At 38.0% G+C, this 24,085-nt stretch overlaps 1 protein-coding gene across 2 annotated transcripts in view; it reads right to left on the bottom strand.

Moving 5' to 3' along the window:
• The window catches only part of GALNTL6 (polypeptide N-acetylgalactosaminyltransferase like 6), a 471,710-nt gene extending 465,607 nt beyond the window's left edge, over positions 1-6,103 (bottom strand). For both annotated transcript variants that reach the window (XM_071556243.1, XM_071556244.1), the window contains exon 1: positions 5,072-6,103. In XM_071556243.1, the coding sequence (XP_071412344.1) occupies positions 5,072-5,209 (138 nt within the window). In that variant the 5' untranslated portion in view covers positions 5,210-6,103. The remainder of the gene's footprint in view (positions 1-5,071) is intronic.
• Between the last annotated feature and the right edge of the window lie 17,982 nt (positions 6,104-24,085).

The following is a 24,085-nucleotide window of genomic DNA, read 5'->3' as shown; positions in this document are numbered from 1 at the left end:
TTACAAATGCTAAGTTAAATTGAAAGAAAATTAAATATAGAAAGCAGTCCATTTTATCCTGTAAGATATACTCTGCTTAGTAACATTCCTGAAAATTGATAGGTATTAAATTAACCACAGGAGGGCTCCCTCTGGTATACTGAATACAACAGAATCATACTGTTTATTGTCAAAAATAATATTATATCTTAAAAGTAACAAAGATTTTAGACCTCAAATCATATTTTCCTCAGTAGGCTTCAATATACACAAGGGTATAAAATTATACATGAACAATTTAGCTAAAGAAGTGAATTACAGGTATGACTTAAACACCTAAAAGGCAAACTCAGGTTCCCAGTGCATTGCATTTTAAGACGCTAGCTCTGTTTTGTCATGCCATGTACAGGGGCTCTTGGAACTGACACACCAGCACAGCAATGAACATGGCTGTAGAATAAAAGGGGATTGAACACACCAAGTCCCCGCTGCTGCTCTGGGGAGAGAAATGAGGACTTGCTTGGAACAGCACATGCATTGTAACTGAGATTTCATATTATCAGTATTTTTTATGGTTTGACAGGTACTCTCCCAAAATAGTACAAATGAATGTCAGCAACAGTCAAGCAGCTACTTTTGCAGACTTAAGACTGTTTGTCATCCTATACTTTATTTACTCCTCTGCTAAAGACAAACAAAACTCTCACAACCTCATAAGTTTGCAGTGAAAGCAAAGGTGAGACAGCGGAACTATATACGTAAGTAACCAACAGTGTTCTGACAGTGTAATAAGAGAAAATAGGTGTGTATTTGAATGCTAACCAAACCATAATTTGTACAAGATATTGCAGCTATTAAAATCAACTACAAAAACAATGGAAATACAGCTAAGAGCTGAGGGGGAGAAAGGTAAGGTTTTCTCTCAAGATACAGCTTTCATGCAGCTCCAGAAACAGAATTCACCAACCCGAGCTTTGTACTTCACTGGAATCAATAGGAAGTTAACAGAGTTGACTGTCCTGGAAAATTTATGATTACCAGAACCTGTGTGCTAAACATTAGGAAACATTGAACTTTTGGGTAAATTTAAATTTTTACCTCTTTCACAGACTTCACACATTAATGACTAGTTCAAAGACAGATTTCAACCTGAAACCACTTTCTGGATTCAGAAGACAAAGTCAGTACTTTCACAGCCACCAGTCTTGGAAGGTCAATGTTTACCAGCTACAGCACAAGACCACAGGATTTGCAAGGACTAAGTTCTCCTTATCCTAAGGAGTTGATTTAAAACCCATGAGAAAGAGGCAATCTTGGGGTTAACCAGACAGAAATAAAGACTTCACAGGACAACATAAAGAGAGTGTGACTCTATCCCATGAACCAGTGCTTTCTCCTCCCAGCACAGCTGTATTTTGCTCTCTGTTCTGGACACCATGCATGCACCAAAATAAAAAGGACCAAAACCATCCAGAATTTCTCTGGTAGAAGTGCCATGATCAGAAGGTTAAAGCAGCATGCCTCACTGCACCAAAGTGTAGGTGAAATGAGGCCAGAAATCTACCTTCCTTCCGTACTTTACACATCATAAAGCATTTCAGTAATACGCCTATGAGTAAGTATTACAAGGCAACCGTGACTAAGAGATGCTGCTATTCAGTCCAATTTTAAGTGAGGAGATTTGACACTGGGCAGCAGGGAGATGACAAATCAATGAAAGAAATATGAAACTAAGGAATTTACAAGACTTTTTTTAAAAGGCAGTAAAACTACTCTATTCGACTTCCTTTAATCCCATATTATAGCAAGGAAGACTGACTTAGAAAGAATCAGACTTTTTTTTTTCTCATGTGTGCCACTTTACTGTCAAACTATATTTTATGAAGATCTTCTTGCACTATGCAGCTTAGAAACTTAATATATGTTCCTTTACCATTGAAGCTCCACTTTAAATACTGTGAGAAACCAAAAGTAAATTATAGTTATCAAAATAAAAAGATCAAGCCTATTAAGTTCTCAAGAGAAAAACCTACAGAAACATGATAGCTTAGAGAAAGTTTCAATGAAAACAATGATTCATAGAGATTAATAATGTTTATAGAATTAAAGTGATCAAAATCATTATTGTTGTCTGAATCACAGTTGTCAATATAATTTTCTCATCTTTTAATTTTTCCTACAGAAGAGCTCCTCTGCTCAGCAACAGAACTTGCAGTGACAAAAAATACTCTTATGTAACTTATTGTAGCACTATTTTCATGCATAAAAAGTCAACTTATTTTGTCATATTAGAATTTCTAGATAGCACTAAAGAACACAAGTACCTCTTCCAGGCACTGAGAATGACACAGTCCCCAGGGGACACTGTTCTACCACTGACAGAAGCAGACTATTTTTGCATTGTGGACTGTTTTTAAGCAGTTTCTCTGCTTACTGCTGTCAGGAATTCAATGTCTCCTCCTTCAGGCTGCTATCCTTCCCTTGCTCTGGTGCTGTGAAGCAGCTGAGGTGGTGGGAGAGGCTGACAGAGCCCTCATTCCCAGGAAAGTTTGAGGATGCCAGTTTTAGCAATGAATTGGAAAGCTTAACATATAACTAGTCAAAACATTTCGCTATCTCCTCAAAAAGATCTGATGATCAATAACATTAATTTAATTGTTCTTAAAACAAGATGGTACATTTATAAACATTATTGTCAATATTAGAATAACACCAGATACACATTTTACCCATGAAGACAAAACCACTTGAGCCTGTAACCAAATTACTGAAGCCACAGACAGCTTTGCTTGTCTTCCACAGTCAAGACACACCATAACAGTCCAACCATACATCACTATCACATGCTGACTCTAAATATATACCTATGTAACTTAACACAATCATAGAATATATAACAAAAGTCTGCTGCAGTTTCAGTAGGACTAACCTCCAAACTTGTGTTAAGTCACATTGAGTATCAAGTACCTGAACACCTCAAGGGCAAAGAATGACTGTGCTGAGTGTTTAAATTCTCACATCTAACTAACTTACTAGGGAAAAAGAAAGTTACATTTCTACTATGATACTATTTCACTATTTCTAATGCAGTATTTTCTAGTATGACCTCATTTTCAGTGTTGTCTCAAGGAAGTCTTATCTTACCATTTCCTTTACATTTAAGGGAGTTGAACTCAAACTTGTATTTCAACCCTTGTTCCTTCTAAGTATTTTGGGTTATAATGTGCACATCAAAAGACACAAGTAACCTAATTGCATTACTCGCCTGTACTTAAACCTGCCTTCTTCACTGGATAATGGCATTGCCAACATGATTTCAATACTTACGGTGTTAGTGCAGTAACATTAGAGTCAGTTGTAAGGTTCAAAGTTACACTGTTCATTTTTTATTGTTTTCCCATTAAACAGTCCCATTACTGCTCAATTGGTATTCATGTTGGGAGAAAAGGGAAGGAGGTAAAAAAAAAAAAAAAAAGGAGAGAGAAAAGCAAACCAGAAAACTTAGAATTTAAAATTTTCTGGAGTCTTATTAGCAAGTCTCACTAACCCTTCAGGTATGCTCAGATGCTTATTCCCAAGATTTTCTTCCACCACTTTATACAGAATTTTATCTTTTTTTTTTTTAATTAAAAAAGTTATCGCCCTTTGAGTGCTAACCAATCATGCTCTACTTAAGAGTGCAGTCTTGAACTTTAGAAATATCATCTTATGTCAAGGCATGTGTGTTTTAAAGAGCCATGCAACACAAATGGAAATCATTTTGGCACTGGAAACAGCAGACTGCAGTGTGCACCTTGTAAACTAATGACAGTCATTTATGATTGTGTATAATTTTCTTTCAGCAGAAATTACTTCCAACTAAATTCTAGTACCTGACACATACTGCATTTTAAAACACATGGAAAGATAAAACAAGCTTCAAATTAAGAAGCTATCTCCAACTTCCTCCTCTATTAATATTCAGGATATTTCACTAACCAAAGTTATGTTATTTTGGAGAACTAACTCCTGTAATAGCCAGCTATATTAACAAAGAATTAAATATGTTATTGCTCAGTTGAAGTAATTGACTTAAATATGTTCAGTATGTGGAAAGTGCATTACATACATGGGTGATGACCCCTGAAATGAAGACTACTAATACAATAAAATGATAAATGATGCTATCTAATACACTCTAACATGTAGGCTATGCAAGTGGTAAACAAACTAAAAGATCAAACAATCCCATAATTTCTTACTAATGATCTATGAAATATTCATGTTAAATTTAAATTACACTGGCAGTTATAGAGTAGGGGCATAGCACTGCTGAACAGAACAAACATAAGCTTTGGTAAATTACAGGCAGGGTTATAAAGAACTGCATTACAACAACTCCTTAAAACTAAACTTCCCTTAATGCAGGTCATACTGTGATTTATGAGCCATACATAAACGCAGGAAGTTGAGGAACAACTCAAGAAAAAACAGCTAATATCAACTGCTGTTATTAATAATAGTGATTGAAGAAACTGCACACTGAAAATATTTGGGAGTTCGTTGTGACATCAGTCTGACAAGCAGTTACACACAGCGTAGCTGTATCAGGTCACAACAGTAACATTCATAAGAGAAAAATACTGCCAGTCACTTCTGTCGAGTTTTCAACAGAAGTGGAAACAAAATATCTGGGCGGTATGACACCTAGACAAATGCCGAGCAATTTCAGCGGACCTGCAGCCATATGCCACTTCGAGAAGTATTGCAGTCTTAATACAAACAAAAGTTGCGGTAAAACCTCCCCTTCTCGCAATGAAAATCAGAGCCCAGCAGCACCCTCGGCTCACCAAAGAAGCATACAACATCCCACGTCCTCCTAATTTCAGAGGCAGCCTCTGTGACTGCTCACCCTTCCCCTTCCCAGGGAAGCGCAGCCCGGCGGGCTCAGATCCTCACTCACAACTTTCCCTGTCGGGCGCGGCGGCCGGACGAGCGCACGTGCTGCCGCTGCCCGCACCGCCCGCTGCCGGGCCGGGCGCGCCGGGGCCGTGCCCCGGGAGGCGGCAGCGCTGCGGGGCACGGCAGGGCTCTCGGGCGGCTTCGCACCTACCTGAGGCTCGGCAAGCTCAGGCGGCTTCACCAGGTGCTTCTCCTTATAGAGAGACCAGAGGCCGATGTCGGGCAGGAAAATCAGAGCCGCGGTGAAGAGCAGCGTCATTTGCAAAAACCTCTTCTGTTTCCTCTTCATGGCCAAAGGCAGGCTGCTCTGCTGGCAGCGGTGGCGGTGTGAGCTTCCCCGGCACCGCGGGGCCAGCTCCTTCCCTCTCCGCCGTCCCTCCGAGGTGCCCCGCACGGCGGAGAAACTTCGCCCGCCTCACGCCTGCCCAGCCCGTGCCCGGGCGGGGCCGCCCCCCGCGGAGGCGGCGGGGCCAGGGCTGGCGGCCGCTCCTCCCGCCCCGGCGGAGCCGCACCCGGAGCAGCTCATGGATCCACCTGCGCACAGAGCGGCGAACAGCCCGGCACGCAGCGGGAGACGGGCAACACACACGTTAACAAAAAAAAAAAAAAAAAAAAAAAAAAGAAGAAGAAAACAAAAAAGGAGGGGAAAATCCCGCAACCCGAGTCCAGTAAACAGCGTGGGACCAAGAACGCCCCCTCCCCCGGCTGCGCGCAGCCCCCGCGGCTGGCCGCGCCCGCCCGCCTCACGTACCCCTGCCTGCCCGGGCCCGGGCCGGGGGGCGCGGCATCATGAGCTCATCACGCGCAATTTGCTTAGCAAGAGTTCAAAAAAAAAAAAAAAGAAAACAAAAACCACAGGAGAAGAGGGCTGAGGGCGGCGCGGCGGCACAGCGCGTCCCTCCGCGCCGGGGAGGCGGGCAAGAAGGGGCGTCCCCGTACCCCCCGCCACCACGTGCGCCGGCCGGGCCGGGGGCAGGCGACATCGGGCCCGCCCCGCCGCGCCCCCTCATGCCGGCCGCCCCATGTGCGCTATCTGCCGGGTCCGTGGCTGTTCCCCCGGCGGGCGAGGCACTGAGCCTGAGCCCGGCGCGGGTCCCACGGGTCGCAGCCGGGTGGTGCTGCTGCCGATGCTGGTTCTGCCGCCGCGCACCAGGGACTGAGCTTGCAATTCCCGTTCCGGTCCGTCCTCCTCGGCGCTACGTGAAACGCGGGGGGAACCGCGCGGAGAGCCCGCGGGCGGCTCCCTGCCCGGGGTCCGACCCGCTGCGCCAGGCGGGGCGGGGCGCTCACCTGCCGGGCTTTCCCCGTGCTCCCCGAGCAGCGCCGCCTTTCCTTAGCCCGCCTGGCCGCAACCCGAGCACCTCAAGCCATCCCCGAATCGCGAGGGTGAGGTCACCCCCCACTTCGGTAGCAGCACTCAGGGAAGGAGCTGTTCAAAGCGATGTCCCTCGGGGTGTCGACTTGTACTCATCTTGTTACAATTGGACCCGTTTGGCCATCTGGTCTGAGTTCAGCTACTCATTCTGACTACGCAGTGCAGTTACCTTTCCATCTCAAACTAACTTCTCACAGCAAAACAAGAGGACGCTCAGGTTAAACTTACTAAGACCTAGTGTCCTTTCAGGTTTGTCATATCAAACAGTGGAAAAATGTGTACCAGACTTATAATGTTAACGTGTACAGAATGAATATTGAAAAACAAATGTATACCTAACTTAAGGTTTTTTTCTGCCTTGCATAAAGAAAGCTATCACTTCAGTGACAGTCCATGTTTCTATTGGTGGCTAAAATATTCCTGGATGTCTAGGTCCTAATCCTTCAGTAAGAGTCCTCTTTCCATAACCACAGTTCATCTTTGCAAATGGTGAGAAGTAGTCCTGTCTTTTTCTATAGGTGAGATCAGCATTGTCCATCCACAGAAGTGTCTTGTGCAGAAAGCATTTCTTGCCTATGCATAAAACAGTAAAAGAGGCAGATAAAGGTTATGTTTAGGAGAGTAGCTGGAGATAAAGGAAAGCTTGTGGGAGGAACAGGAAAACCTAACTATGAAGGTGGGATGGGAAAAAATAGCATAATGCTCAATACATAAAAGTAGGACTGGAAGGGACCTTGCAAGGTCAGCTCCACCGTGGCTCTGCCCCAAGGCACGATCAGCTACATCTGTGTCATTTTTGACAAGTGTTTGTCTAACCCATTCTGAAGTCCTCCAGCGACAGCACCACTCCAGCCTCCTCAGGCAATCTGTTCTGACTTGCCGTTGCAAACTGTTCCTTAACGTTTAGCCTGAACCTTCCCTTCTGTAATTTCAGAATATTACATTATCCACCAAAGGGACAGCAAGCAGAGTATTCTTCTCAGTCTTTACATAGTGAAAGCCCACTTCCAAACACTGCTTCATAGGCACTCCAGGACATCTCGAGAGCTGATGTCTCTTCCTGCTTTCATAAGGACTGTCTTCAACTGATTTGTATCTTATTTGAGGTGCAACGTCCAAAGATGGAGCTAATAAGCTACTTGGAACCTTGTAAGTGTTTATAAGAAAAGAACTGTGTGTGTGTCACACAGTGTACTCTTTTTTCCATGCTTCCATGTGGAATGTAAGCTTTGGTTGTAACAGCAGTAGGCTGTTAATTAATGACCATTTCATTTAAGCACCGGTTTGTTTTGTTCCCCTCAAGATCACCTAATTAGTTTTGTTGTTATTTCTATGGTTGAATATTTCTCCCCTTTGTACTGTCTTTATTTAATGTAATTTTCTTTCCAGAATATTTATCTAGTTTGTCAAAATCACTTTGAATTTAAGCCTATTTTCCACTGTCATATACAAATGTAATAAATTTGTTCAATTCTGCAATTCAGACTGTGTGTTCAGATGCAGGACAGATCCTTGCAGTCTTCTGTGAAATGATATTGCGCCATTAATACTTTACTCTGTAGTTTCCAGACAATTTTGCACTCGCCCTGATAATTGAAATACCTAAGTAAACTAATCTTGTTTAGAGGAATCTCATGTGTGAGGCTTTGTTCTATTGTCTTAGTGACAAAGGATGTACTTCATTGTTTCCGTTTCACTCCTACCAGGTTATAAAGGATGTCATAGAAGATCACCAAAAATGCTATGCAAGCATTTACACTTTTCAATTGTTGCAGCTAACCAAGGAGGTAAGGTATGCAGTTCAATTGAACTTTAAAAATTTGGGGTTTTATTCAACAGCTGTATCCACCTAAAGATGAGAAGTACTCAGACAACCAAAGGGCATTTATCTAGTCAGAAATTCCACTTACTTTTTAGCTTATCATCCAGAATTAGCAAATTTACCAAGCGCATAGAAGATTTTGATTCAGCTGCCTTTTTGTCTGAAGATGTTCAGCCGTGATGTTCTTCTACTCAGTGCAAAAAGCATAATAACTAAAACCATCCTAAGTATAGAAATTATTTCTATGAGATCATATAATAATTGTATAGAAAAGTAGAATACCTGGTAGGAAATATTTAGGAGATGTTGCATCTAGAATTCCATAGCATGCCAGTTAAGCTTATCTCTGGAGGTCAAAGTGAATGCAGACTTTGACTCTCAGGAGATGAAATTTACTTTAATTTCCTGAATCCTGAGAACAATTTTATTGTAGGGCCATAGTCCACATCTGACAAATCCAGCTCTGCTTTGTAAAGAATTAAAGGTATATTTTTCAGTAAATAATTTTTTCACACGATCTTAAGCCATCTAGCCCTATTAAGCACTGCTGAACTTTCAACATGCTAATCTAGTTTAAAGGAAGGTAAAAGAAAGTATCACTGTTGTGTAAGTTAAAAGCTGGAAGTACACAACTAGACATGTGGCAATGACTTATGCTTGCCCTGGAAGAACTCACAGTGGAGGTGCGAATATACAGTTTCTTCACTGGGGGTATGTACAAACCTTCAAGTATTTGATGTTTGAAATCTCAAGCCATAAATGATAAAGAATTAAAGAGGTGCATCCTGAAACTGTGCACATCTCGGCTCCACAATTTAGTGTATTGGGGACATATTTCCATTTCCACTCTTACATGTCCTCCTAAGCCCTAAGTTCCACCATGATTTCTGATATGACCTAGGACAGGAAGTAAGAGTGTAAAACAGACTAAACAGGGATGAGAACTACCAAGCAAGATGACTATGAGAAGCTGTTCAGACATGCATTTCAAACCTAGAAGCTGAACTCTGGCAGCCTGTGAGGTAAATTTTTTGAGATCACAGCTTTATGTATAGAATTTTTCAAAAGGGACTCCAGCTCAGGAGTAATCAATACCCTTCATGCAGGAAAGCTACTATGCAATATATCTATTGCAGCAGCCAAACTCTGAACTCACATGAAAGAAATGTACCCGCCCTCACTTTCACTGTTACAAATAGCAGAGGTTGATGTGCTCTAAGCAGAGAATGAATCTAGTAAAATGATGATTAACCATCTGTAATATTGCCATATAAAAGAGTGAATAAACGTAATGAAAAGGGAGTTCGCTTTAATTGCAGTATTTACCTACAGGTAACTCAGAATGTAAAATGGCCAGATCTGTTCCCATGTGTACTTTTCAGTCTGCTTAGAGGGAGAGACATGTAGTGTTGCAAACGACTCCAAGGAAGCAAGACAAGGAAAGTGATCTGTTCTTTAACTAGTACAACCCTGATCTGAAACAGTTGCAAACAGCTGGTGATTCTGGTATATAGGGGACTGACATGCTATATCATGGCTAGTTTTAATCCTCAGACCTCCAAGGGTCCCTCAGAGCACCTCACATCCTCTCTCTGTATCACTTGTCTTATGACCACCAAAACCTCAAGAGAAAGGCATGACACTGGTAGCACACTGGAAAGAGAAATGGAAATTCAATGTGATACAAAAGTACTCTTTTACAAAAGCTCAAAATCCAAGATCCTCTGAACTCCCACAGGAAACATTTATTTTCAATGTTTTTTGCATAGAAAATTTTCAGTGTATTCACCTCAAAAACTGAAATGCTTGTTTTTATGCAGACTCTGAGTATAAATAACAATACATGCAAAAGGGTTTTTTAAATGAGTTTCTGTTCCTAAGTCATTTGGGTCTTCTCTGTTTCCCGTTTTGTCATCAAGTTTCAAAATTTTCATCTCATGTTTCTACTGATGCTAACTGTGGAAACATTTTTTGTAAACCTCATTTGTTGGGTTTTTCTTGGAATCAATCTCTTGTTCTCAATGTTATTTGAGAATTTCAACTAAAACAGAAATTTAGGAGCCCTCCTATGCTTACAGGAAATAAAGAAATTAACCTCCCAGAGAGAAACTCAGGAGAAGTTCCCTTTATTAAAATTTTTGGATCCTGACCTGTATTTTTTAAGTTACAAGGTTTGACAATATTGCATAGAGCAGAAAATTTACTTGAGAAGTACACTAGAACCATTTATTAAAATTGAAGCAATTATAAATCGGAAGATCTTTTAAGCTAGTGGAAGTTTTCTAGTCATTATACACTTAAAGGTCCATTACCTTAAATAAAAAGTATAATAGCAATGAAAAGAACTAAAGTATATGAAAATATTATTAAGGAAGTTGTGTGTCCCTTCCCCCACCCCCACCTCCTTACCCTCCTCTTTCAGAATTACAAAGTTTGGTATAAATTTTCCAGAAAAACTTCATTAAAAGTCAGATAGAACTTAAATGAGTAACACCATGAATTATTTCCACTTTCAGATCTTTATTCTGTTTGAGTAGCTGGATGATGGATGATTGCTTCTTCATTGTTGCTGTGCCACTACAAACTAAAGAAAGCAAACAAAAATGCTGATGGATCAGACTTTTTGCCAGTTACCTCACAAGCTGCAGATTCACTACTGCACAAAAGAAATCACTGAAATGTAAGGGTAATCAGGAAAGTTTATTTTGAGAGGGAAAATCAGTACAATATCAAATATTTCTAAATAGCTCAGTAATCATAAAACACTGATGTCAGGAAAAATAGTTGCTCATTCTTCCTTTCACAAAAATCCACAGTAATTTGGACCTAAATATGGTACTGGAACATGGCATTTGCAGAAAGTTGGATGAGAATACTTATCTTCTTTTAGATGATCTTTTTCAACAAACAGAGGCAATATACTAGCTTTACAAGAACAGAACAAACTCAACTCTGTGATAGTTAGCACTGTGCTTTTTTTGAAGACCAACGCTCCTTTTCAGTCTTCTCGCTGTCCCATTTCAGAAAATTTGCAATACATTTTTCAAGTATCTACTATGGCCTCATATCACCATTACTGTTTTCATATGCGAGAGACTCCTTGGTCTGATATCTGGGGCCTTCACACTCTCATCACGCAATCTGATCAGGTTGGATCTAAAGTAACATATTACTGGAAATAAAACAGTACATTCTGCAAAACTTCTTTAACAAGGTTGAAAGTCTCATCTCACCAATTTTTTATAATATGCAGAATGTATCAAAAGGTAGCAGATGCCACCTTCAGCTCTGACTTTCCACTAGAGGCATCACCAACAAACTACAGAGATGTCTACACTGATAAACAGAGGAGAAAAATGGGCTAGAGAGAGCTTCACACTGCTTAGCTGCTCATTTGCCTTACAGGTTTTTTGGGATGATACTTGGCTGGACTGTGCCTGGGTCCATCACTGGGAATCATTTATGTCCATTAACAGTGTAAAAGGATGAATGGATGAGGTAGCACCAGGCTGTTCACATCTCTGGCATCTTTATATCATCCTCCCGGTCTGCAGAGCATCACATGCTCCAGACCCTTGTCATGCCTTGCTGCCATTCCCTATGGTACATTACACATCCTTGAGGTCTGAAGAATTCGCTTTAGCAGCTTGCACAGAGACCTCATGTCACCTCACAAGCTGTAATGGCCTGCATATTTTTCTCTCCCTGTTGTGTCAGAGCTCAAGATATCAGCTTGAAAAGTGAGCACACTAAAATGTTGGCTTTCTACTTAAAGTTCAATATACATGCAGAATTTCCCTAACTCACCAATGGTTGACAATTTCTGTGAATTATACCTAGGACAACGGATGCTATGTAAATACTTTCTTCATTCGTAGATGAAGAAACTGTCAAAGAGAATTTAAATGAAGATCATAATGCTGACAGCTCCACTTCCATTAGTGCAAATTTCTAGTATACATGTATATAAAAACATGAAGCAAATAATAAGCAGCGCATTTCTATATTAGTTCATTGTATTCTGTCGTGTGCATAATAGATGCCACAGAAGGCAAGATAATGGTCTGTTCTGGGTGCAACTCTGCAATTACCTAACCTGTATTCTAATGACTGCATAGTGCTCCATCATTAAGGTGAAAATTTCATTTTATTTAAAATGATAATCACCCAATCAAGTGACTTCTGATGAGCTATGTGAATGTGTGATTTGAAATACTGATTCCACCATATTTGGTAAAAAATGAATGGTGAAAAAACAGGGCTCAAGATAAATAGTTTATATTAGAAGGTATTTTTGTATGGGATGTCAGTAAGTTTTTTCTGCTTTTTGTAATTAACATTTTTGACATTTTACATGCAAATATTGAAGAGCAGAGATAAGCCAAGGTGAAACATAAAGGACTAAAATTCCACTCAAAAAAAGTGCTTACCAGTACCTTTATAACCAATAGCTACTGTCAGGATGATCTACAGTCTTACTAACTAGATATTTAGTTTTTCCCATGGATGTTGTTTTTTATATTTAAAATAGCCATCATAAGAACTGGAAGATTTTTTCAGATATTGCAATTTAGACATCACAAGCTGTTTTTTTCAGTCTTAGACTTCATTCAGGCTCGTAGGATATTCCACAGTAGTAGGACTCAGAATACATTAAAGGATCAAACATAAGAAATACAGACATCACCAAATATTATGAAGGAAATAAAGATGAAATGAACCAAATAGTTTCTTCAAAAGCTTATATAAAATTTGTAACTGTAATATTCCATTTTGAGGAATTACATAATAGTGCAAAGGTGAGGAAATAAAATATTGTTATCAAATGTAAAAAATGTTACGTGTATCTAATTAGTCATAAATTTAAAGAATCCTAGAAGGAGTATTTTTCTTTTTTTTTTTTTTTATAGGGAGAGGAGGCATGTTCTCACACTCTGAATAAAAGACTAGATAATAACTATCAAGAAACTGAGAGCAGAGAAAATTTTAACAAATGTGTGGACATTCCATGAGCTCATGCTTATTCTTTTTATGAATGTTTGAGAGTTGCCAATTTCTAGTTTCAAAATATATACAAATTTATTGTCTCAAAATACCCAGCTTACTCTGTGTTTCTACATGTGATTTTGACTCCAAATAAAGAGAAGCAACACCAGGTGCTGGAACAGCAGTACCTTAACTTGAGAGCTGATAGTGCTTAGACAACACTAAAATGTATGTGGGTAAAGCCAATAACATCCTCTGCTGTCATAGAGTGAATCAATAAGAATGCTGTCCTGTCCTTTCACTTCAGAGTTAGAGCTCTTGAACACATGTGTCTGGCTTGAAGTTTTTCCTTAAGTGAGAACAAAAAGAGCTGCATTTTAGCTACAGCAGTCAGAAGCAAATGAGAGGTAAATCAGGCTACAGGCAATAAACCAGTACTTGTTCATGTGGCTTGGCAAACTAATTTTTTTTTAAAAGCTAACATTCTGAAAGAGAAATGTTATTCCATGGTAATGTTCAATCTTAACAAATGTAATTTAGAAATTTTCCCACCTCATTATATAGAGGAAACATTTTTTATAACCAGGATACTGAGGGCCCTCCACACTTTGGGGGGCTAATTTTAGTCAATAAGATATGAAGACAATCATTCCATGGTCAAGGATAGAAAATAGCTAAGAATAGAGCTAAATGGATTTTGAAAAAACATTCATCCTAAGGTTAATGATAAATTTAAGAATAGCTAATGTTAAGGGCTCTTTTATGAAGTGATTAATGAAGTCTGTCAGATAGTAAGTCCCCAAATCTCTAAAACTTTTCAGCTACATGGATCTGCAATTTTATATGTACTAGAGGACAGAGAAAAAAGTAGGAAGAAGCTATCTGCTATAATGAGATTCTACTCAATGGGAAAAAAGTCTGAATTTGAGTTGATGCAGAAGCAAATTATTTGGTTAAAAACTAACCAATAACAACAGAAAAAAAACCCCAACCCATCAAACTTAAGATAGAACACAACCACAGTAAAGCAACTTTTAAAATTTGAAACAGCAAAACCTCTTAAAGCCTTTTTAAACACAGCTCAGAAAAAGTATTCCATTTCAATGTATATGAGGGCTTTTGCATAATTCAAAATTAATTTTCTTTTTCACTTTTTCCTTTCAGCCATCAGCCTCCTCCTCCTGCCCACCTGTGTTCCCTCCCCCACCCCACCCCCCCCAGGCTTAGTTGAAGAGTTTTTCACTTACATCCTTCCCATACTTTAAATGACCTTGCATTGACGACATTGCTACATCATGAATGTAGATGTAGACTATTGTAGCTAATTACTCTGATTCATGTTTCAGACCTGAAGAGCATATAATAAGCATATAAAGTCATATTATACTAAGCACTTTGCAAGATAAAGAGCCACTACAATTTGAGCACCTCAGCGATAAGTAGGAATTTTGAAACTTCTTATGAAATCTTCAAGCTCATCTTCTCAAGGTTTCACACTTGAGTTAAGTTCTTTCCAGTCTTTGGGAAGCAACAAAAGCAGATTGCATTAGTGGTATTACATTTATTACATATGTTTCAAACTTTTTAAGACCATTTGTCATCTAAGGGTGAGACTGAAGACTGTATCAGCCTGTATACACAGGAGTTAATATGACAAATCAGGCTACTTCACTAAGAAACGACTCTTTTTAGATTATGTTTATGTATAAGAACAAGTTAAATTGTCATTTCTTCTTTCTTTCAGGTCTCATACTATGGCATTCTGCTAGCAGAAAACTTCCTTGCCAAGAGAGCGGGCACCATCTGTCATTCACTCTTCTTGTTTCTCAGCACAGTTAAAAAGCCTGACAGTTTCCATGAATAACAATGACACATACTCTTATATCTTGGACACATATGTTTATAACTTGCAGAGGCACAAATTTTATTGATGAAAAAGTGGAAAAGAACCCTCAGTATTTAGAGTTTTCTCAGTATTGCTTATGTCTGGTTTTGAGTGAAGATGGAACTGCCACTGTGTACGAGGCAATGAACCTGCTTATAGCTGGTACCACATAATTAAGACATAGGCCACTGCAACTAAGGACCTGTTCTCACAGAAACTCTGTTTTGTAACCAATACCCCATGCATTTACAAGGAAGATTCTTATGTATCTGAGTTTCAACAACTTCTAATATGCAGTTGTTGACCACGTTTATGCATGTGCTCTTAAAGAGCTACTTAAGCACTGTTGTTTGAGCACTTTCTTGGAAAGTATTCAAAAATTATAGCAGAGAGGTATGTTTTGGAGGAGATGGATCACAGGCAGCACGTAGAAGATGTGCTGTTACTGCTATGAGAACTTTCCATGATATGTTTAACAAACATAACTCTATAAATATAGTTATAGAAGCACATCTATACCACCTAATTTTCAGAAAAAAGGCATCTACCTATATGGTAGTAGGTTTATTTTGTCAGTGCAGAAGACAATGAGACAAAAATTCCAAGAAAGGAAAATACCTCACTCAAGCTTACCTAGATTTTGTGATTAATAGTGCAGCACTACATCAGTTATTGGTCAGCCTGATGTCAGTCAAAATTTTATTCCTTGCTAAAGCTAATTCAAATTTCAGTATGGTAATTTCCTCTGGTCTCTAGGTTCTGGGAAAATTAGTTCACCCATGTCCCATACTAAATGTTTCTGTGAAAGAAAAGGGAAGCCATCTGCATATAGATCTGTATTTAGAAGCACTTTTTATTACTGGCATGAGTGATTTGGTATTTTGTTTTTCCTTCAGCTTGATTCTTGTATTCAATCAAGTTGACTGAGAAATATACTTATGTCCTCAGGGGACATGCAGTATTTCAAATTATAATTTAGATATATGTTCCTTCTTTTTTTTTTTTCTTTTCATAAATCTATCTTCACTGTGTAAAATTCAGTTCTTCTAGAGGCTGGTCAAGCACCAGTCTTTGGGAAAAATGCTGCTGATCATTACCTTAGATCTTGGCACAGAAAGATCTTGGCATATGACATTTTGAGAATCATCATCAATAAAGGAAAAGTTTAGAATGTTATAGAGGAAAAGATAGTATGCCTTGAGGGCTAGAATAATAAATGCAAAACTGACTTTAGTATAGCATGGGACAAGACCATATGTAAAATATCCAGAGAAAAATCATGCAAATTTGGAACGAAATTTTGTCTAGTAGACTAACATTTCATCAAGTATTAGAGGAAAACAACTTAATTCTTTGAAAGGGATCTTTTTAACTTTACAATTAGGAAACTACATTGTGGCTATGTGCAGCAGCAGAGACCTTGCTTAATAGATCAAGGGGGTCCCTTCCAGCTGAGGGGCTTGGCTGATTTGTTGAATCTATTTGACTCTTACCTCTGTCTGAAACTCTCAAAATTCTGTATTGTCCTTCTACTCAAGAGTCAGGAGAATTGTCTTATCTATTTTCCAACTACTTACTTATTTTAAGGTTTAGTATTTAAAAACTGGATCCTTTTGAAAATGCTTACATTTCAAAGTGCTGATGGCTTAGTCACTTTGAGAAATCAGCTGCTAAACAAAAAGAGCAGAAGATGAAGCAGATGGAGCAGAGAAGGGAAATATTGTTTCTGCTCAACTAAAACCCTACTGAAACCAAGCTGGAGTAGGGTCAGAGTGCCTTTTAAGGGAAGCAGTAAAGCTGCTTCTACGGATTGGGTCACTGACTATGTAATGAGTCACATAAGCCTACTATTTCATCTCCAACTGATTCAGAACAAAGGTCCAAAATCAAAAGACAAAATAGGTCTTTAGATTTTGTTTGTTTATTTGTGAAGCAAGAAAGCTGTAACACAGCCCTAATAGTTTTGGTCAGTGTCACTGTATAAGGACATTGATGATAAGTTGAAAAGCATCAAAGTTTCTCAGTATACATCATGATATAGTCCAACAGATGAAAATTCTACATTTGGTGGGAATCCACCCCATAAAGTTTCTGGCTTAGTAAGATATGAAATACTGGGGTTTTTTTTCATGGCTGGACTGTCAGGTATTTTGCATGGCCAAAGATCCACTCATGTTCAGCAATTACTTGCCAGTAAGTTCTGGAAAATTGCATATGAAGCTGCCTTATAAAGAGGATGGCTGATGTAGGATGGAAATAGATTTGCACACATTTATTTTATTAATTTGGCATAGTCATATTTCTTAAAATTCTGAAAAATTGAACTTCATAAAGTGATTCATGTATGAGTTGCCAAGATTTTGAAGCAGGAGAATCTGTTTCTAAATATAGCAACCCTAGTCAAGCTTGGCTAGTAATCCTTCTTGATTAGTCCACACCCATCAATCTGTACCGGACAGAAGGACTGGTGAATCTTTTCAATACATACAAAGTATGTTGTAAAACTAATAACTGCCATTCCAGCTACCTGTGTCTAAAATACGGCAACCCTAACATTGTGAACTGTGCTATGTTCTTATTTGAGGGAATACCAGGACACAAGTAATATGTGATATGTCAGAATATGCAACTATTTTTTTGCATTTCAAACATTTTAAAGATTTTTTTTTTTATGATCATGGGAAGAGTTAGCTCCTTTTTGGAAAACAGCAATAGAATTTAAAAGCTGAGTCTAATGTAGAATTGACACAGTATGAAACATGAAATAAATGGTATATAACAGCTTTCAAGGTGGAAATCACAAAAAGTGTCACCAAAGAAGACCAAAATTCCGCAGTTTTGATATACATACTGAGATGATTCAGTAAGAAAGCCATTTTTATGACTGCCAAAAGTTCATAAGCATAGGAAAATTATGATGAGGTTAAAGAGTTGTTTGATGAATAGGAATGTACTAAAACAACTTCTTCACTGAGATTTTAAAAGATTTTTCTTTTGGTCATGTTTGTATTTCTAAAGTCTCAAAAATGCATTAACTTGCAAACTTTACTTTTGATAGCTTAGCAATCTTTTTCTTCTTTGTATTCCTCAATAAAACATCATGTGCTTTTAAAATATGACTGTCTGAAGTTATACTACAAACAGGTAGGGTAGAGATAGTAATATAAAGACATTTAAGTTTAATATTCAAGTAGTATGATGAGTGTCAACAGTGCAGTTGCAGTTACATTTGGTAACTCCATGGTGGAGCCAAAAGCATGGGCTTTACACTTACAGCTGAGAGAGAATCAGAAACATAATGAAAGTGTGACAGCATCCAGCTTCCTACAGAATCACTTTGTTCCAGCATGCCCTACAGAACGGTTATTTCTTGAACTAAGCTGCAACTGAAGTGTGTCAGGAAGTCTATTTCATTAACTGAAATAGCTAGTTGTTTTTAGAGTGCCAGTCATCAAGTTTCATTGCTGCTGAGTATAGATTATATCATAAGTATACCACAGCAAGGGGGAAATTTCCATTTCAGAAAGGAAATCATACAAAAAAAGCTATTCCACAAAGATATCAGACAAGATATCAAGTGTCCTGGGGACAGTCAGTATCTTTGATTTTAGATAAATACTTTCATATGCCAATAAAACATACAATTCAGTGTAAAGTATCTTAATTCAGATGAAGTGCATAAGTAATTTGTCTGTTAAAGAATCATTCCAAAATTAGCTTCATAAAACAGAGAGTACTCTTTCTTTATCACAAGCATATTTTCAAATACGAAGGGCCATATATATCAGTTTTTAGTGAAGCCTTAATCTCATTTCCAAAACTGAAAGTTGTTTTGTTCTTTGAAATGATTACTTTTCAAGTATTTTAAACTTTAATGTTCAGATACCCATTAAAATAATATGAGCAAAAATAATTATGTAAAATAAAAACAGTTCTAGGTTATTTTACACTAGATATGTATAGTTATTTCATTAACAATAAAGGCATAAAACCTGACATCATGAATGAAGCTTGAAGCTACTCCCCATGTCCAGTCAAGACAGATTACTCTTAGAAGGAGAATGGGTGCTTCCTAATGCATTTCTTCTTGTCACATTGGAGATACAAAAATGCACTACCACTTTACTACATTGCTTGTGAATTTGTGGAAACAGAGTTCAGATGTTAGGTTATTGCTGTGGATGAACCACTGAGTGTAACAGACAGTCAAGCTTTGTGAACCTTCACTTTGAAAATTTCTAAAAATGATGTTATCAGAACTCACTTAATGTCTGACAACAGTGGGTTACTTCTTGTTTTGAAGCAAGCAAAGTGCACCCTGATTTGAGGAGCCCAGCTTTCAGTTCCTTGTTACAGCTGGAGCAGATTCCTTTGACAGTGCTAAAGTTTTGCCTGGCTGATGTAAAGAATTAACAGCATCCTCCCAGGTTTCTTAAACAGTGTCCTCACTGGTAATTAACACTCCAGGAATGACATTTACTCCTCATTCAAGAGTGGTAACAGGGTGTCACTTCTGCAACTTTCTGGAGATAGAATTTTCATGGCTGTGCCCTTTAAGGATACTTATAAAAGCAAATGAGCGACAAAAATGGGTTAAGTGTTCATTTGTATGTATGAAAATCATCCAGTATACTAGCAATTAGGGAGAATATAAAATTTTAGTTTGCATATGCAACTGGCATGCACATCCTGTACTCATTTTGGAAAGGGTACTTCCTATTCAGAGGTAGATACAGAATGTTAACAGAGTACATTTTTATACGTAGCTGTTGGCCTATCATACTTAATCCATCTTCATTCATTTAAACCATTCATTTAAACGGGAGAGAACACTAGCTATTGAAATATACATCGCAAGTTTGTAGTGAATTTCCATTTGTCCTAGTGTTAGAGGTTAAGTAAGCTCTGAAGTAAGATCAATCCTGAGAAGTACTGTTTGAACTAAAATATACCTTTCTAATTTGTAAGCTCTTCAGTTAAGAGATGTATCTACTTAAACAGTATTTCCGAGATGGAAGACAGAGAGCTGGAAGCATTACTACAGCTACAGGTGAGAGTGAAAGCTCCTGGCAGTAAGTACAAGATATTGTGCAAATTGCCTGGAGCAAAAGTAAAAATGCAACATTAAATCACACATGATTATAAAATTGTATGATGCCTCTAAGGACATAATTCGCCATTAGAGACCTGCTTCAAGAGGAGGAGCTTTCAGGATACTAGCAAAGTTTTTATTGCAGCATAGTTTGTTATTGTGACATACTACTATTTGCATAGCTGGTGTAAAGAGAAAGATCTGTTTTTGCAAAATAGTGTACCAAATCCCCATAAGGAAGAAGGCTAGCCAATGAGAACAGGCTGCACTTCCACTGATTATGATAATGAACTAATGATCTCAGAGACCAGCTGGACATCAAGGAGGCTGTTGCATTAGCAACAGGGAGAAAAGGGTGCTGAGATGACAACTGTCACGCAGACACCTACTCAGCGTATTGCAGAGAAGTTCAGCTGAGCTGACAAGGAACATAAAGCTGCTTATATAACCAATGCCAGTTGTTTTGCTAAGGAAAAGAATTGTTATGACTCATCTGAAAAGGAAAGGAATTACATGAAATCTGGGGGAACAAGTCAGATTAATGCAATGCTAAAAATTTACCTATGCTGCTAACCAAGATGAAGAAGGTGGCTAAAAAAGGGGGAAGGGGGGTGGGGGGAAGGGGGGGTGTTTGGGAGGGGAGTAACTCTCTACATGAAAAATCTGTAGCTAAGTCAAGTAATGATAATGCAGAACTGTAACACATATGAATTGCTGAAGACATGGTCTAAAAATCCCCATGTTTAAGAAACTGTGGTAGTTAAGAAAGCTCATACAAATATTTGAAAAGAGTTATTTAAAAAAATGTTACCATGATGATGTAGTCCTTAGCTGTTTTTCCAACATGCATAAAGAAAACTTGGATGGATTGTGGGCAATACAGTTTTATCAAGGCATGTAAGATACAAATGAGGATAATTGTAACAATGCTAAATAAAGAAAATAACTACCAAGATCAAAAGACATTTTTTTAACTACAATTTCATTTTAATTTTGACATCAATATGTTTACTTAATAATAACAGAAGAGAATATTTTTGGACCCTACAGCCCAATAACAATAAAGCAGCTGCCCACCTATTTCTCCTCAAGGAAAAGGAATATCGTCCTAGACACTAAGAATTGTGTTAGTACATAAATTTCCAAAGAAGTGATTTCCCTCAAAATAAAGGCCATCGTAAGTCAAGTAGGTTAGAAAACAATATTTAAGGAAAAAGATGTAAAAAGAAATTTGGAAACTCTTTTAAAATAAGATACCTGCTAGAGTGTAAGAATTGTGAAGTAACAATGCTGTTATTCAGGCGAGAATGATATCCTAAAACATGTCCCAGTTCAGCACAATGTGAGGGCAGTACCTAACAGTAAAAGAAAACAGCAAGAAGGAAATAGAAAATGAAGCAATTTCAACAATTAGTGGGATTAAGCCTTGCCATGCTTTATTAATAGGATGGGTGGACCCACATGCTATTTTTCTGGAGACATACTTTATCCAGGAATACTTTTTGGATTCAGTACAGGGTATCTTGGCAAAAGAAAAGGACCAGTTTCTATAGAGGTCAGGGTAAATGTTCCAATAATACCTGCATTCAGTGAAACTTTGAGTAATATCATTGCAATAGCCTCTTCTCATATCTTACTTATTAGAGGAGATAAATCCCTGGCTGTATGCCCTGGGTCTGCTTCATGTTGTTAATCACTTTGTAATTTCCCTTAGAGGATATATTGACTAAAATGCCTCAGTCTCAAAATATTCCTTTCCCCCTTTATATCTGTATGAAGCATCTGTAGTTTTAATCAACACTGAGAAAATAAAATAACTTTACTTCTTTTAATATTTCAGTGTTCCAGACATCTCTCCATTTTCTCAAATCTGAAATAGCAAAGATATCCTTTGGAGAGAAACTCCAAATTTGCAGAAGGCTTTTAAAACCTTTCCTCCATAGTAACTGGGAAACTGCTTTCCAGAAATTTTCAGTTCCTTCCAGTTCTTTTTCTTTCTTCACCTCTAATAACACTTCAGAAAAAGTTACCTGTATGAAAAAGAAATTAATAGGAAAAGGAAATTTCTTTTTCCATAAATACCTTTCTGGACTAAATGCCTCAGCAACCTTTCTAGTTTGACCAGTTGGAATGAAAAAGAAAAGAAGGATTATTTTTCTTGCAGTTTTATCTATGCTGTTGAATACAGAAAAAGGGAGAACACCAAATAATATTAAAACCAAATCACAGCCTGTGTCTAAAACATGACATTTCTCTCTGGAAGATCATGTCACAAGCTGATAATGTTGAAATTAAATTAAAGGACAATTCCTGGTAAGAAAGCCTAAGGCAGAAATTATACACTTTGCTGATAATCTGGTGTGAAGCTGGGACAACCAGTCTCAATTTAAGAAGGCGACAGTGATGGGGGAATCTAATGGGTCACCTGTGTTAATATATTTTGGACTTCAGAGCACCTGTTTTGATGCTCTTTCCCAATGTGGGAGCTGTACCAAAATTTGTATGCGATTAATTGAGGCAGAAAAGCAATTAAAGTGGAAATTACAGCAGCAGTAAATGTAATAGTAACTTTTTCTTATTAGAAATTTACTATGATAAATTTATATGTTAAGACCAATATCCAGAGTTGACTGGGACTCTTAGGATCTGTGACCACTAATGGTGCTCCTAGGAAAGATCACGTCACATCAAAATGCATTCAAAATGTCTCTTTCTACTGCAAGAGTGGTAAAAAAAGCTGTGGTGTCAGTCTTAACTGGCATTCCCTTTGTCAGTGAAACGTAAGATGAACCTACAAAATTATGTAAAGCATATACAAATGTATGTTAGTTACTATATGCAGTATCTAAACTTTCTATCTATTGCTTCAAGGTACAAAACATTTGTTTGATTTTTCTTTGGACTTCACTCAAATTTGAACTCTCCTTCAGGGCTATAAGATGAGCTGCCCAGAAGAAGCTCAATGGAGCTTGAAATATAGCAGGTGCTGAATGGATGCACTCCCTTGCCAGCAGCTGTAGCATGAAGCAAACTTGCCTTTATTGGTTTCTAAGACAGTGAATCTGCCCTAGTTTTTCAACACAGCCCCAGGCATGCTGCTGATCATTTAGATTTAAGCTTATTGGAAGTTCTAAATGCCTCTTACTGAAGCTACCTGTAGCTTTTCAAAAAGATGCAACTGGCAAGTCGACTCAGAAATCTGCCTCAAACTTAATCTCAATAAATTACATTTAATCCACCTACTGTTTGATACAAAAGTTCTTCTTTGTTAAAAACATGTCCAGCAGCTTTGAAGCACAATGTGGATGAACAATTGATGAGTAGCGGCAGCTGCTTTCAAAAAATACTAATTTTCTGTACATAACAAAACATATGAACATTTAGAATATATTACTGTTTTATATAACCTTAGAAAAGAAGGTACTACAGTTTTAGCATTCCAGCAAAGAAATTAAGTCTCTGGCTGTTAAGTATTGCTCTCCAAGTATTTTGGGGTTTGTCCTTTCTCAAATTACTCTAGGAATAGGTAATTATATTTCTTTGTGAGTGAGACAGAAAAATAGATACTGTAAAATGCACCCAGTTCATCTACTTTCATTTTAGATATATGGAGCTTTAAAATTTATGTAGAGTCATATTTTCAAAGGGTTGTTCCTATTTGCCCTGTATATATACAGACCATCTCAATATGAAGCAAAACTCCTCTCAAATTACGTTGAACATGATTGTATTTGTTCGCAGTGGAAAGCCGAGCAAATTCAATCATTCCCAGCAACTAAATTTTTAAATATACCTACTTATTTACCTGGAATAGTAATCCAAAGGATGACCAACATAAATAGTTGCAATTTAAAGACTATAAACCTGACCTAAGTTGCTTTGTAATTTGCTGTTAAAAGGGTTGGTTTCAGAAATATTCGGAGTCGATGTGTACAGCTTAATATATGATGATACATATATATAAATTTCAGGATTGATAAGAATATTCCTAAGAGTATGCCTTAG

Source organism: Pithys albifrons, chromosome 5, assembly GCF_047495875.1.
Source record: "Pithys albifrons albifrons isolate INPA30051 chromosome 5, PitAlb_v1, whole genome shotgun sequence".
In the NCBI taxonomy this organism is placed as follows: Eukaryota; Metazoa; Chordata; class Aves; order Passeriformes; family Thamnophilidae; genus Pithys; species Pithys albifrons.
Note: the sequence above shows the minus strand (reverse complement) of the source record. Positions and strands in the feature narration are given on the sequence as shown.